The sequence below is a fragment of the Atractosteus spatula genome, chromosome 11 (assembly GCF_055471065.1).
Source record: "Atractosteus spatula isolate fAtrSpa1 chromosome 11, fAtrSpa1.hap1, whole genome shotgun sequence".
In the NCBI taxonomy this organism is placed as follows: domain Eukaryota; kingdom Metazoa; phylum Chordata; class Actinopteri; order Semionotiformes; family Lepisosteidae; genus Atractosteus; species Atractosteus spatula.
The window spans coordinates 4,719,319-4,732,861 of record NC_142716.1 but is presented as its reverse complement, the minus strand read 5'-3'; the positions used below and the strand labels follow the sequence as shown (position 1 = coordinate 4,732,861).

The 13,543-nt window shown below is 46.4% G+C and overlaps 1 protein-coding gene across 1 annotated transcript in view; it reads left to right on the top strand.

Moving 5' to 3' along the window:
• zswim5 (zinc finger, SWIM-type containing 5) overlaps nucleotides 1–13,543 on the top strand; it is a 64,779-nt gene that overhangs the window by 45,455 nt on the left and 5,781 nt on the right. The window contains exons 2-10 of the mRNA XM_088926784.1: nucleotides 2,088–2,444; nucleotides 3,646–3,794; nucleotides 4,102–4,252; nucleotides 5,065–5,244; nucleotides 6,645–6,821; nucleotides 7,570–7,716; nucleotides 9,442–9,579; nucleotides 10,942–11,199; nucleotides 11,823–11,958. Coding sequence (XP_088782910.1) covers nucleotides 2,088–2,444; nucleotides 3,646–3,794; nucleotides 4,102–4,252; nucleotides 5,065–5,244; nucleotides 6,645–6,821; nucleotides 7,570–7,716; nucleotides 9,442–9,579; nucleotides 10,942–11,199; nucleotides 11,823–11,958 — 1,693 coding nt within the window. The remainder of the gene's footprint in view (nucleotides 1–2,087; nucleotides 2,445–3,645; nucleotides 3,795–4,101; nucleotides 4,253–5,064; nucleotides 5,245–6,644; nucleotides 6,822–7,569; nucleotides 7,717–9,441; nucleotides 9,580–10,941; nucleotides 11,200–11,822; nucleotides 11,959–13,543) is intronic.

Sequence of the window (13,543 nt, the reverse complement as noted above, 5' to 3'; positions counted from 1 at the left end):
CGGCACACTGCAGAGATTCAGCACTTCCAGCCTCCCTGCTGGCCCCCACAATTAAATATTTACAATACAAAGTGAGGAGCAAAGCACTTGATTGGATGCAGATGCTTCCCATTTCCATCTTGCTTTTGCACGGTCCAGTTCTCAAATCTGAGTGGTTTTTTTTCATGCCTCGTCATACTTTAATGTCTTAAATGTTCCTGAAATTAGCTGGAAAATTCCTGCTTAATTATGTCCCGACTGCTGATGCATAGCCATAAAAAGGCTTTTTTCCCCCCCTCTTTTGTTTTTAGAATTACCAACAGCTCACACGTTGGAAAGTCTCGAAACGAGGTTTTACTTCTTCAAAGGGTCATTATTGGTGGTTAATTTTGTATTGGAACGATTTATGGAGCTTGGCCATTTCCTCTGTGCTGTGCCTTAACTCTGTAGTGCTCTCTAAGGTCAACATGAAAATACTGCAAGATTCAGTTTTACAATTTCTTGTGGCTTGTCACACATTGTGCATTAAATTATCTTCACCATAAGGTTCGGGTTTTGTGTGAAATTGATTGTTTTACCTACATTGGAAAGCTTGTTTTTAAAGGGTGCTGTTTACTGTATTTTTTTCCAAATGGCTTGGTGTGGAAAAGTCATAACAGTTAATAAGGGGCTTAGTTGCTGTATGCTTCAGAAGGCACAGTGTGGAATGGCAGTCTTGCCCAGTGTTCATGAATGGTAAACAGGGTTTTGTTGATCATCATGAAAACCTGCATCGAGGATCATGGCACAATCCAAAAGACAAGTTCTGAATGCCAGAGTCCTGAAAGATTACTGACTGCAGTTACGTTTGTGTGCATGCACGCGTTTGCTCTTTTTTTTTTTCCATTAGAAGCCCTTTCATTTCCCTCACCAGTAGTTTCTCGCACCTTAACATCAGCCAAAGTGGTAAGAGAATCTTTGGGTACTTGTGCTCTACGATGTTAAAACAGTTTTGACCAGGTTTTGGATTTCTGTGAATTATAATTAGTCGATACTAAATAGAGGTATACCCATCTCCATTACTACTTTTTGTACTATTGTAGTGCATTGCAAGCCCTTCATTTAGGTTTCAGTAAATCTATACATCTCTGCACAAATGTGCATCATATTCATACCACCGATGGCAGTGCAGTAAGTAATGCATGGTGGCTTAAAAGCAGTATGGTTTAAATTGTTTGAAATAGCTTTAAGGGTGCTAAGCAGAAGGCTAAGAAGGCATAGAGCTCTATGTCTGTAGGCCTATATATTTTTGACTTTGCAGACAGTGAAATCAAAACACTATTGTTTCCTCTCAAAATAATAATCTGCTGTCTCGATAGAGGTTTTCTGGTCTTGGCTCATGACCGAAAGCTTCTCTGTGGTGGTGTTGGGACGCAGGGGGAAACCACAGAGACTCTGATCGTTACTTGGGATACTGAAAGCCCGTTATCTCCCTCCACCAATGTAAATTTGTCAGTAAATTGCGAAAATTATTTAATGATAAAAGGGAGCAGCTGTGGTGTAGTCTAATCTTTTTAGCAAGGCATGTGGGTGAAGCAGTAAAAGGTTTAGAGATAGTGTGCCTCAGGAGACTGGGTCAGTGATAATTCACATGGCGCTGTTGTTAGCTGATGGCTCCACTGGGAGTGATCTGGGCTCAGCGCAGCCAGTAGGGGATAAGAGACCCCACTGGTGTGTGACATTTGAAGAGATGGGGGATGTTAAGTAACAGATCTTGGAGTAATGCAGTTGTTTACTGTACCCTCCTGCCTTGCTAGTCTCCTCACCACTCCCTCACTTTGATATATCCACGTGATGTCCCTGTGTGAGGCTTTACGGTATGTTAAATATTTTTGACACGTCATGAGGTTACGCTAATTTTTCAGCAACCCCAGCCACCTACCACTTGCAAATGCACATCTGGCTGATGTGTTTAACAAGGCAAACGTGAAATCTGGCAAATCAGTCTGTGACTAATTTTAAAGCAGACCCAATAATTCCAGCCCTCACAAGTGTCTAATGCATCTCGCTAGACAAATTCACGGCGTCCTGTGTTTGAGTGCTCATGTACCTTTCCCCCGTCATTCCAGGTTTTCATCTGAGCGGGACGGTGACGGAGCCAGCTTCCCAGTCGGAGCCAGAAACCACCTACAAAGTAGCCATCAGCTTCGACCGCTGCAAAATCACTTCGGTCACCTGTGGCTGCGGGAACAAGGACATTTTCTACTGTGCCCATGTGGTGGCGCTCTCCCTCTACCGGATCCGAAAGCCAGACATGGTCAAACTGCGTCTTCCCATCTCAGAGACCCTTTTCCAAATGAACAGGGACCAGCTGCAAAAATTTGTACAGTATTTGATCACGGCACACCACACGGAGGTTCTTCCTACTGCACAGAAACTGGCCGACGAGATTCTGTCGTCCAACTCGGAAATCAATCAAGTCCACGGTAAAAAAAAAACAAACGTTTGTTTCTCCTCTTGTTTTGTTTATTTCCAGCCTGCTTTCCTGCAGGATTAGCTACAGGGGGCAAGCACTCCCCTACAAAGCCATGATTCAATTTCTGCAGCAGTGAGGAGCCTTCAGAAACCGTTTCTGCAGCTGCCAGAGAGGCTGAAGTGTGCTCTTGCTTTGCATTTCTGAAGGTCAGGGGGAAAGAAGTAAGAGCATAACTGACATTGCAAACTTCCTCCAGGCTTCTTGTAAGCAAGCTTTGCCCCCTCACCCCCACCTCCCCAAGTCTTTGGAGGAGGTTGAAAAAGTGAATTATAAATAGTCTGCTTCCAGTGATCTGGATTATTTGTAAATATTTACTTGTACTCCTTTGAAAAAGGAAATTCAAGTCTAAATCCAGTGCTATAGATAGCTCTGTTTGTGTTTGAAGAGCTTTGTTTTTTAAGGGGGAAGGGGATATCTTTCATGGTGAGTTTCCTGGACCTTATTCATCAAATTCTCTCTGAAAGCTGGCAGACACATTGGCAACATGGGTATCTAAAGTTTTGTAGAGTGTCAGGGCTTAATGAGGATATAAATTCGCCTTTGCAAAAAAATCTGTGCAAAGTTTTTAGTAGCCTTATTTTTTTCCTTTCCAACGCGAGTCTTTGTTCCAGCAAATCCTTAATTATCCAAGTGATCTTCAACACCTGTGTCAATCATGGATATTTTCAGGAATTGGTCTATTGGAAGGAAGTAGCCCTGTTAATAATAGAAGACCTGAGGTTACCTGCTCCTGATTTTCTTAAATGCTGTTTTTTTCCAAATGCATTCGTTTTGTTGGCGTCAACAAGGAAAACAGATTAATATCACAGTATCAGTCAAAACAAACAGCCGAAGAAGGCTCCACAGCCAAAAAGTTGGGTCTCTTTTCTTCTCTTCTTTCCAGCATGGAATTAACCTGTACCTGTTCCTAACCGCTTCTTTCTTTCCTAATGTAGTAGATTGGCGATGACGGCAAAAAAACAAAACAAAACAAACTTCCTCCTTTCCTGTGTCCCCACAAACCTCCCGTGACCTCTTTATTGCTGAGCTCCTTCCTTGTCTAAAGCTGGCCCAAGGTGCCGCGGCCTCTCGCACGCGCATGTTTTCGCGGTTCCCGTCGTGTGTTTGGAAGGGCCCCCGCTCCGCGGCTCACCGACCAGCTCTCTCTGCAGGGGCCCCCGACCCTACGGCAGGGGCCAGCATCGACGACGAGAACTGCTGGCACCTGGACGAGGAGCAGGTGCGCGAGCAAGTGAAGCAGTTCCTCTCCCAGGGAGGCTACTACGGCACGGGGAAGCAGCTCAACTCCATGTTCGCCAAGGTGGGTTCGCTGTACCGGTGCCATCCTCCTGCAAGCCAGTTTGCTGACTGGGACACTGAAAATTGTGTTTGGCCTCTTTTTTTTTTTTTTTAGAAAGTCTAAGCTCTAATTGATGGTAGCATTTTTTTCTTTGCATGTGCTAAACGGAAACCTGCTTTGTCTTTGCTTAATTGCTTTGAATACGACCACGACTGCTAGAAATAATGTTTTTCCGCAGACAAAGGAAGTTTTTTTGTTTTATTTTGTTTTGTTTTTTTCCGGCGTCAACTCGGGATGCCAGGCTGACCGTGTTCCCCTGGTTTGGCAGGTGCGAGAGATGTTAAGGATGAGGGATTCAAACGGTGCCCGGATGTTGACCTTAATAACGGAGCAGTTCATGGCAGACCCACGTCTGTCTCTATGGAGACAACAGGGAACAGGCATGACTGATAAATGCAGGCAGCTGTGGGATGAGTTAGGTAAGATCTGCTCTCTTTCGCCTAGATCACGCCATGCTGTGCAGAACCACAGCCTACCCCTGAGCTGCACCTCCCTGAGAGTAGCTGCACTCCAGGAGTATAGTCATTACGGTGCTCAGGAGTGGATATGTAAGATATGCAAGGTCAAGCACTCATCTTGATTCTGATTTCACAGAAAGCCAGATCAATTCACTTTTAACCTCAACGATATTGATCTAACATTTTAAAATGAATAAATGAAAAGCGCCATTCTGAAACTGCATGTGTGCATTTAAAGGTCTTTCCGGGAATTGTGTTGGACTGCGCGATAGACAAAACAATAGCAGGGCCTGAATGTAATGAACTCGTAATGGACTCCGAAGAGCTGTAATGGATCTAGGGCACAAGTAGGAAGACGGGTGTTGTTGCCGATTTGAAGAGCAGTTGAAAATAGAAACAAAGACTTCACACAGCCCTGGCCATCTGTTACCAGGAGAGAAAAATATGACTAATGCATTTGGCGAAGGTCTGTTGTTTCACACTACGATTCAGATATACCAAAAAAAAAATACAGTGCCCAGTTCAATACGGTTCAGTTTTTTTTGATCATGGCCTTATTTTCTGCTTGACATTTCCCTGCCGAGTCTGTGGTTTGTGAAAGTCGTCCGGCCGTCGGTTGGCCCCCAGCACGTGTGTGTGTGTGTGCCTGTAGAGGTTGTCCGGGGGGCGTCACCCGTGAACATTTCAGCAGGGGAGTGCTGGTTGGGGGTGGGGGGGGGGGGCTCAGTCTTGTTCTCACCTTGCCCGCGCGGGCCTCTTGCTGGTTTTTCCAGGTGCATTGTGGGTGTGCATTGTCCTGAACCCCCACTGCAAGAGCGAGGAGAAGGCCTGCTGGCTGCGGCAGCTGAAGAAGTGGGGGGACATGGACGTGTGCCCCCTGGAGGACGGCAACTACGGCAGCGAGCTCCCCAACATCACCAACGCCCTGCCGCAGAGCTCCAACCTCAGCCAGGGTGAGCCCGACCGCACCAGAACCTGGACCCGTCAAGTCCAACTTGAGCCTGAGTTCCCAACCCTACAGGCTGCGATGAGAAGAAAGGTCTTTAACAGGGTTTTAAGCATGTCCACCGTTTCAGTGTCTGATGTGAACGGGATGGGCAGCGAGTTCCACAGACAAGAGGCTGCTTGCGAGACTGCTCCTCTTGTGTGGAGCCTGGTCACTGGCAGAGTGAAAACACGCTTGGTTTAAGAGCTGGACTGTACTCAGTAGGGGCTCCAGATTAGCCTGGAGCTTGACCATTCAGTACCCCGGCTTCAGTGTCTGCAGCATTCAGCTTCTTGTGCAGGGCCCTAGCAGATAGAGGGCAGTGCCTTACAGTATTCTAAGTAAGACATAGAACTGTTTTTGCATCAACTAGGCCCAAGCCCTGCCTTAAGTGCCTGCAGTGTTACACCAGAGGAAAAAAATGCCCTTGTGGTGTTCATAAAATGAGCTTCACATGACAACAACAGGGTCAAATGGTAATGCTTAGGCTTCTAACTTCCATCACGGGTTTGATTTCCATATCGTTAATAAGACCTTTGCACTCACTAATATGCTTCTTTACCTGTGATATAAAACTGCCTGTGATATTCAGGACTCCACAAGTCCATGTGAGTTTAATTGTTCGTGAAGTCAGTGGGTTCGATGAGTAATCGAACTCTACTCTGAGCCACTGTACATCTCGGGTCATTCCGAGTCCCGTACAGCCACTGTATAATCTTCATTAACAGGCAAAGAGAAAAACATCTAATTATGTATGCAGGCCACAATCTCCAATGTGCTGCACGTAGCTTGGATATTCCCTTGTCACTGTCTCAATATATATTTTTTTAAAAAACTAAAATAACTTTTAATAGGTTTTAAGCACTTTGTTAGCGTAGCAAAATGGAATCTTGGAAACAGCAGCTTAAACCTAATTCTCCTGGAATTGCCTCTAATTGAAACTTTGGTGGATGTATCGCACTCACTCCATCTGCTGCACTCTTAATTGGCCTGCAGTGTATACACCGGGCTGCCTGGGAAGATGGGAGAGGGGGGTGCAGTTGCGCTGGGTTGAGGGGGGGTGGGGGGTGCAGCACGGCTTAGAAGGCTCTCTCTTCTGGGGGCAATTAGCAGCGCGCGAGGGTTCCCCCGCGCTCATGTCAGCTGCATCGTGGGAGACCCTCCGAGCTGACGACGGGCTCGGCAGCTGACGCTCTGAAGAGGGGAGGGCAGGCGAGGCTTGTTTGTGCTGCGTGGACGCTTCTGAGCCGTTTCTGGGGGGGAAACGCGCGCGCGGCCCTGTTCTCATCCGCCCATCCGCTCCGTGCCTCGGCCACCCAGAGGGGCTCGCGCGTTGACCTCTCTCCCCCTGCTCTCCCCGGGCTCCAGATTCCCTGGCCAGGCCGAGGAGGACGGTGTTCACCCGAGCGATGGAGGCCTGCGACCTGCACTGGCAGGACAGCCACCTCCAGAGGATAATCAGCAGCGACTTCTACATGTCCCCGGCCTACCAGCGAGAGGGAGAGAGTCTGCTCTTCAACTCTCAGGGGCTCCCGCTGTGGCTCGGTAAGGGAGCGGGCGCAGGCACAGATAAGCTCCCGCTGGCGCATTCTCGGCAGGTTTAAGAGTCTTAGTCACCTGGTGGTTATTGTCCAATCCTGCCCTCGTTCAGTTTCTTTCCTTGGAAAGAGGGAGCGGCTCTGCCGCTTAAACATTGTTTAAACCCTGAACCTCGGATGTTTCCTCCAGTACAGCGAATCTGATCGTGAGGAGCAGAGTCGCTTATCTGTGTAGAGAGTAAAAGCAAATAATCTTGTATGTGTGCTTCTGCATTAGAGAAGAATTTGCTTTACTTCAGCACCCGTAAGCTACTGAGTATTAATGTAAGCTCTCTTAATTCTATTTCTGTGCAGAGCCTTTTGAGGTAACTAAGCTGTCCCAGTAAAGACTGATTCAGAAGTAGCCGACTCCAGTGATAGTTTGTCCCATTATTGTTTGGAAAGTTTACATCAGAATAATCGATGGCTTTTATGCAGCAACGATTTCAGCCACGTAGGCAAATTATTTCCTGTTATGTACAAAACAGAGCAGAGCAACTTGGCTTTTGCTCTGCAACATCTATGAACGGGTAATATTGATCACAACTATTTAAACACCCTTTTACATGAAAAATGGGGGGAGAAAAGATCATTTTCATCCTAAACACGAGCCGGCGAAATACAAGATCTCGATTTGCAAGCGAAGGGTTGTTGGTAGAGAATGTTCAACAAGGAAAGAAGGGCGCTTCTGAGTCTGTTTCTCCGTGTCGTCCCAGACCACGTGCCCACGGCCTGCGCGCGGGTGGACGCGCTGCGCTCGCACGGCTACCCCCGCGAGGCGCTGCGCCTGGCCGTCGCCATCATCAACACGCTGCGCCTGCAGCAGCAGCGGCAGCTGGACATCTACAAGCACCAGAAGAAAGGTAACGGCCCGCACGGGCGCGCTCGCACGGTTCTGACTCCCCATGCTTGTGGGTTCCTGGGGTTTCGTAGGGAACATCAGAACATGGGAACGTACCTTCGGAAACTGGCACAGATTGAACTGAGGAGGATGAAGGTGAGGCAGGGGACACAATTAAGGCCCGTTGGTGGCTGGGAACGTGCTGTTGTAAAGCGGCGAACGGGGGCAGAAAATGTGTGGCCATACTTGGAGAAAATAAACGAGGATGCGATACATCGGCGCAGCCGTCCACAGGAACAGCCTTACCTGCCGCAAGAGGCATGCGTAATCGCAATCGAAATTTAAGCATCAGCTGCTCTGTAGATGGATTGTACAAGTGGCATGAGGATCGCATGTTTCACTTGTTGTTCTGCTCGTGCAAGTATCGACTTCATTCCAGAGTCGGACGGTTTTTGTTCATCCCCAAAAGCTTGCAGGCTGCAGAAGGAAGCCTTTTTTTTTAACCCTTGAAAACAAGAGTGCAAGTTCCTCAAGAGGAAGGAAAAGGCTACTGTCCATCTGCCCACTTGTTTGTGATCTTTAAGGACTTATTTATTCCAGTTTTTCACCCTAGTGTTTTTCACACTGGTGCTTTCGTACGATTTGGAGAGATTGATTTTTTTTTTATGAGGGATTGAGCTGCTCTTTCAGCACTGAAACAACCCCTTGGTTTTAATGGAAAATAAGAACAGTGCTGTCGGGGTCTTGACCATCCTGCTATGGTGCCCTTACCTTGTAACAGCACAGTTAATTCACATCATGCAACACTACTTCCTCTGTGATTTCGAGAGGCTGAGGTGGTTTATTAAGTGCCCTGACATACCATTTTGGGGAAAAAATGAAATATGTATGACGGATGAAAACGTCTTGCAAGACGACATGTATTTTGATTTATTCATGCATCTAGTTTTGAAAACTGCCAGGAGACCTCACACATTTCAGCTGAATCATCATTTGTGTGTCCTGGCAGAGTAAGGTATTCTCGGGAAAGCAAGTCAGAGGGGGCTGCTTATTCTGGATATGCAGCTGCAATACCACAGTAATGGATAATCAGTTATTTTAATATACTTATATAATAGAAGTATGTGAAATCTTGATATTAATCCTTCCGTTTCTGATACAGGTGTCCTGCAGTAATACTAAAATATCTTGGTTTAAAAATCTGAATGTAGGTTTAAGTACTAGTGAACAAAAGAAAAATCAAAAAGGTCAGGGACTTATAATGAGCTTTGTAGACTGTCTGGGGACCAGTTTGTGTGACGACATCGGTAGCAATTCTCTCTCCACCTTGCACCTTGGGTCTCTGTTTAACCTTTCAAAAAAAGCCCTTGAGCATGAGTGGTTGTAACGCTATATTGCCATATAACGACATTAACAAGACACAATGTCTGGGTGGCTCTGTTAATTTCTTTATCTTTGGCTAAAATTATCCAGGGGGCTGTGAGTTGCAGCATTTTGGTTTTGCCAGCCATAAGCATCGGGGTGAGTCTAGAGCCGAATGGTCATGGCAGACATCTTCATGAATCATGCAAACTAGTATAATGAATAGGCAGAAAGGGCTGCCATTTCAAAATATAAGTGATTGGTTTTCGATAATGAGGCCATATCTTGCTTCACCTCTGAGCAGAGTAACCCTGCTCCTCTGTGTAGTCAGACAGTTTTCTCCGTGTTTGGCTGCCTTGGTTGACAGGCCTGCCTTCCGTTACAGAGCTGCTGCAGAGAGGCGTGACAACTACCACCAATCTTGAGGGCTGGGTGGGGCACCCTCTGGACCCCATTGGCTGCCTGTTCGGCACTCTGACTGAAGCCTGCCGCCTGGAGGATGACACTTCCATGGATACAGGAGGTAGAGACACTGGACAACAACTGAAACTCCTCCATTTCCCTGAGCTCTTCTCTCCTAACCTTCCCTGTCTAACACAGTGCACGTTCTTGTTCCCTAAACGTTCTCTGGCTTATCCGATTTGATGAACTCCTCAGCTGTTGCCCAGTCAGTCACACCTAAGCTTCCACCACAAACAAGTCTAAAGAGCTTCAGTTATGCGTCCAGCTTTGAGGTGAATCTTAAGTGGTTTTGCATTGCAAGAAAAGGTTTAAGGTTTGTCCACAGACCTTAGGAAGGGAGGACTTCATGTTTTTCAGATAAATCATATGGTCAGTGATCGGATATTTGTGTTGAGTGCTTCCACTGCTAGGTGGGGCACTGAATTTTCTTTTGTTGAGCCCTCACAATAGAGCATTTGTCTCCTGTAAGAAAAATTCAGAGGGGCGCGCTGTTTCAGACGTGCAGTCTGATCTACGCGGAGCAGCGGCTGACGTTCCTGACAACTCTTTGTTCTTCTGCGGCAGCTGTAAACATCTGGCATTGCTGCTGGTGGTGCCTCCTCCGGCAGTCATGGGGCTGGTTTGCTCTGCCCTGCCCCTGAATGCAAGTCAAATGGGCACTGTATGATGCTGTTGCACTGGAGGGAGGTAGTGCCCTTCAGAAAATATTCACAACGATTGCATCGTGCCCCTAGTTAGTACCAGGACTCTACCAAGACAGTGATTCGCAGTAATCAAGGTCAGAGTGAAAAGGGCTCCAAATCATCTCCCGAAATTCCTGTTGTTTATCATGTTAGCCCTCTTTGAGAACTGTGACCTGTTTTTCTGAGTGGATAAATCTCAAGTCCAGATCCATCCCCTAATAAATAGGATTGGCTTCAGATAATTTGCTCTAGGGATTTAAGACAGAGCTCTGGGGTCTCAGTCACTGCCAGCAGATGTTAGTGTTTTTCTCCCTTCCTCGCTCTCCTGAACACAGACAATCTTGTACACGTGTATGAAAAACACCTCCCACAGCTGGACACAAAGGACAAATAGAAACCCATCTGTGTAAACATCTCGGCTTGTACCTCTGGTGTTAGGGCTGTGTTGGTGTGAATTATTCTTGAAATTGGCTGCTATCCTAATGTTGCGGCAGGGTGCCTGAATGGTCCCTGGAGGGGTGCAGTTAGACTTTTCACTAAAAGATTTCTGAACCCAGCATAACCTACTTCTTATTAATACAGTTATCTGCTTCCCAGACGTTCATAAGAAGCGCCGGTAGTATAAAATAAGAAAGCCAGAATGTTGATTTCCACCATCCCTGCGACCTAGCTGCCGTCCAGAGCAGAAGGCGGCGCTCTAACTGGGCTGACTGGTTTCCGTTTTCCGCATCCTTGCGCAGACTCGGGCGAGCCCAAGCCGCCAGTTTATCACCATGTGCCGGTGTGGGGGTGCCAGGACAGCAGGGAGTCGTACCTGGCGCTGGCGCTGGAGGTGGCGCTCATGGGCATGGGCCAGCAGCGGGTGATGCCCGAGGGCCTGTACGCCCAGGACAAGGTGTGTCGGAACGAGGAGCAGATCATCGCCCGCCTGCAGGAGCTGGAACTGGACGAGGTGCTGGTTCAGACCCTGCGCAAGCAGTCCATTCTCCTGCTGGAGGGTACGTGCCACCTCCCCGTGCTGGAACCTGGGTCAGGGAGATGCTGACCCACTATTCCGAGCCGTAGCTGAGAATATACTTGATATTGTCCCGAATCAACTTGATTGCTTATTTTTATTTTCGAGCAATGAATGCCCTTAGTGACGGAGTACTTGAACCCAAAGATGTCGAACCACAGACTTGTCAGTTGCAAATGGAAGGAAGAACAGCCTTTTCATCAAAGTGCATTACCTGGGGTTTAAACCTCAATATAATACTGAACCAGGTTAACAAATTTTCACTGCAACGCATAAGTATTTTTTTTATAACTATAGCTGTGTAATTCTTAAAAGGGTATTTTGTTTCCTCTCTTAGGATGATCTCTTACATTCCAACAACCCCAGACAATATCTTTAACCGCAGGCACTTTCTGCACCTCTAGACCTCTCTGACTTCTGTTAAGGTGCTTATTTACTCTTCTGAGGGTTCCTGCACCCCCTTTTGGTGAGCACAGAGGAAAGCATTTCCTGGGTAGCATACAGGACATAGGCACGGCATCTGTTTTAGCCTGGCCTTTGGGTTGGTTTGCTAAATGCATTCTGTCCAGTGGGGCTGTTCTGACATGTCTGTCTGTGCTGTGCCAGGTGGCCCGTTCAGTGGGTTAGGAGAGGTGATCCACAGAGAGAGTGTGCCCATGCACACCTTCGCCAAGTACCTCTTCTCTGCCCTGCTGCCACACGACACTGACCTGGCCTACAAACTGGCTCTGCGTGCCATGAGGTAAGAGCCGCCTCCACCATGACCAACCTGAGAGGGAGGGTGGGACTTCAGATCCAACAGTAGTGCCTTGAATTGACTGAGTGCTTTTCATCCTACAGGATCCCAAAGTGTTTTATTTATAGAACTAGACTGTTTCCACCCACCACTGAAGTGCAGCACCTAGCTGACGTTCTGGGCCAGTATACCCTCCACTGCCCAGATTAATTCATCAGTCAGTTGTATTTTTTAATCGGACTTTTAGATAGACTAGAGTGTGCAGGATCAAAGTGGAATTTAGCCAGGACACTGGGACTACTCTTGCCGTGGGATGACGAGCAATCAGTTTAATGTCTCATGTGAAGGACAGCACGTCCTGCAGCACAGTGTCCCCTTGACTGACGAATTCTGAGCTAGAGGGAAGAGCAACACCACCAGCACTTTCAGCAGCAGAGTTTCTCTCAGGGGTCTCCCATCCCAGTACTGACCGGGCCCGGAATTCAGACTGGGGATGCTGCTGCAGCAATACAATATTTTGATGTGTTCTTTATGGAAAATATTTTAATTCTGTGGTATACCAAATTCCGAAGTTAATCTTTAAAGAAGAGTCTGACGGATGCAGTCTTCTGCACAGTAGTCTGCACCTTAACATGGCACAAAGTACAAGGGGCTATTGTACAAGGGGCAGAGACAGCTGTTGTACACAATCCCTGTTTTGGGGGCTTGAAAAGTTATAATGAGTTGGGTCCCACTTTAATTAGAAGCATTAAAAGACATCAAAAGGAGGAAATCGAGTAAACTTTTCGAGTTCGAGTCCACATACAGTGGAAAATGACAACCAACAGCACATCGTGTGATCTGCTATATTGTCAGCACACGTCACCCAGACTGTAGCAAAATTCTGATACGGGCCCCACGGTAATATTGTGATTACTATCTTCTCAACTGACCACAGACTGTACCTGGCTTTTCATTTGAAAGGTATTGAAAGTCTTCTGTCGTTTAATTTTCCACACCGATACAATGCTTGAGATCATCCAGCACACCGTCTGCAAGTCAGGTGCAAGATTGTTTGAAGTTGTCATGCTGTTAAATCCAGATTAATATACTGGACAGATAACCTGCTTCTGGTTTTCTTACCTGGTTATACAGATGATCCTGTGAAAGAAATAGGATTGTATTAAATATGTAAAACTAAACTTTTTTTAGACGTATACAATTTGATTTTTAAAACAATCTTTATGTTTGCATTTGTCTTCTGCGACCCATGTTATTTTTACATTTTATACTAGATAGTGTTTAATATAGTTTTCTATATGCCTTTGTGACTGTAAAGTTTACAAATTAAGGATCACAATACTGAGAATACCTGGGGATCAACATTATTTTTCTCTTCTAAATGACTGTTTTGTAATACTTAAACTACAGTTATAATTTGGGAGTGGGTGTACAATTTTGTGTAGATTTTAATTTTAAATGTAGACCTGTGTTTTCCTGGATTGTTATTAAGAAGCCATATTAATATAAGAGTAATTTACAGGAGCTTTTCACAAGGTTGCATATAAATAAATGAAATAAACACAGGACACTGACCGTAAGCTTCAGGTTA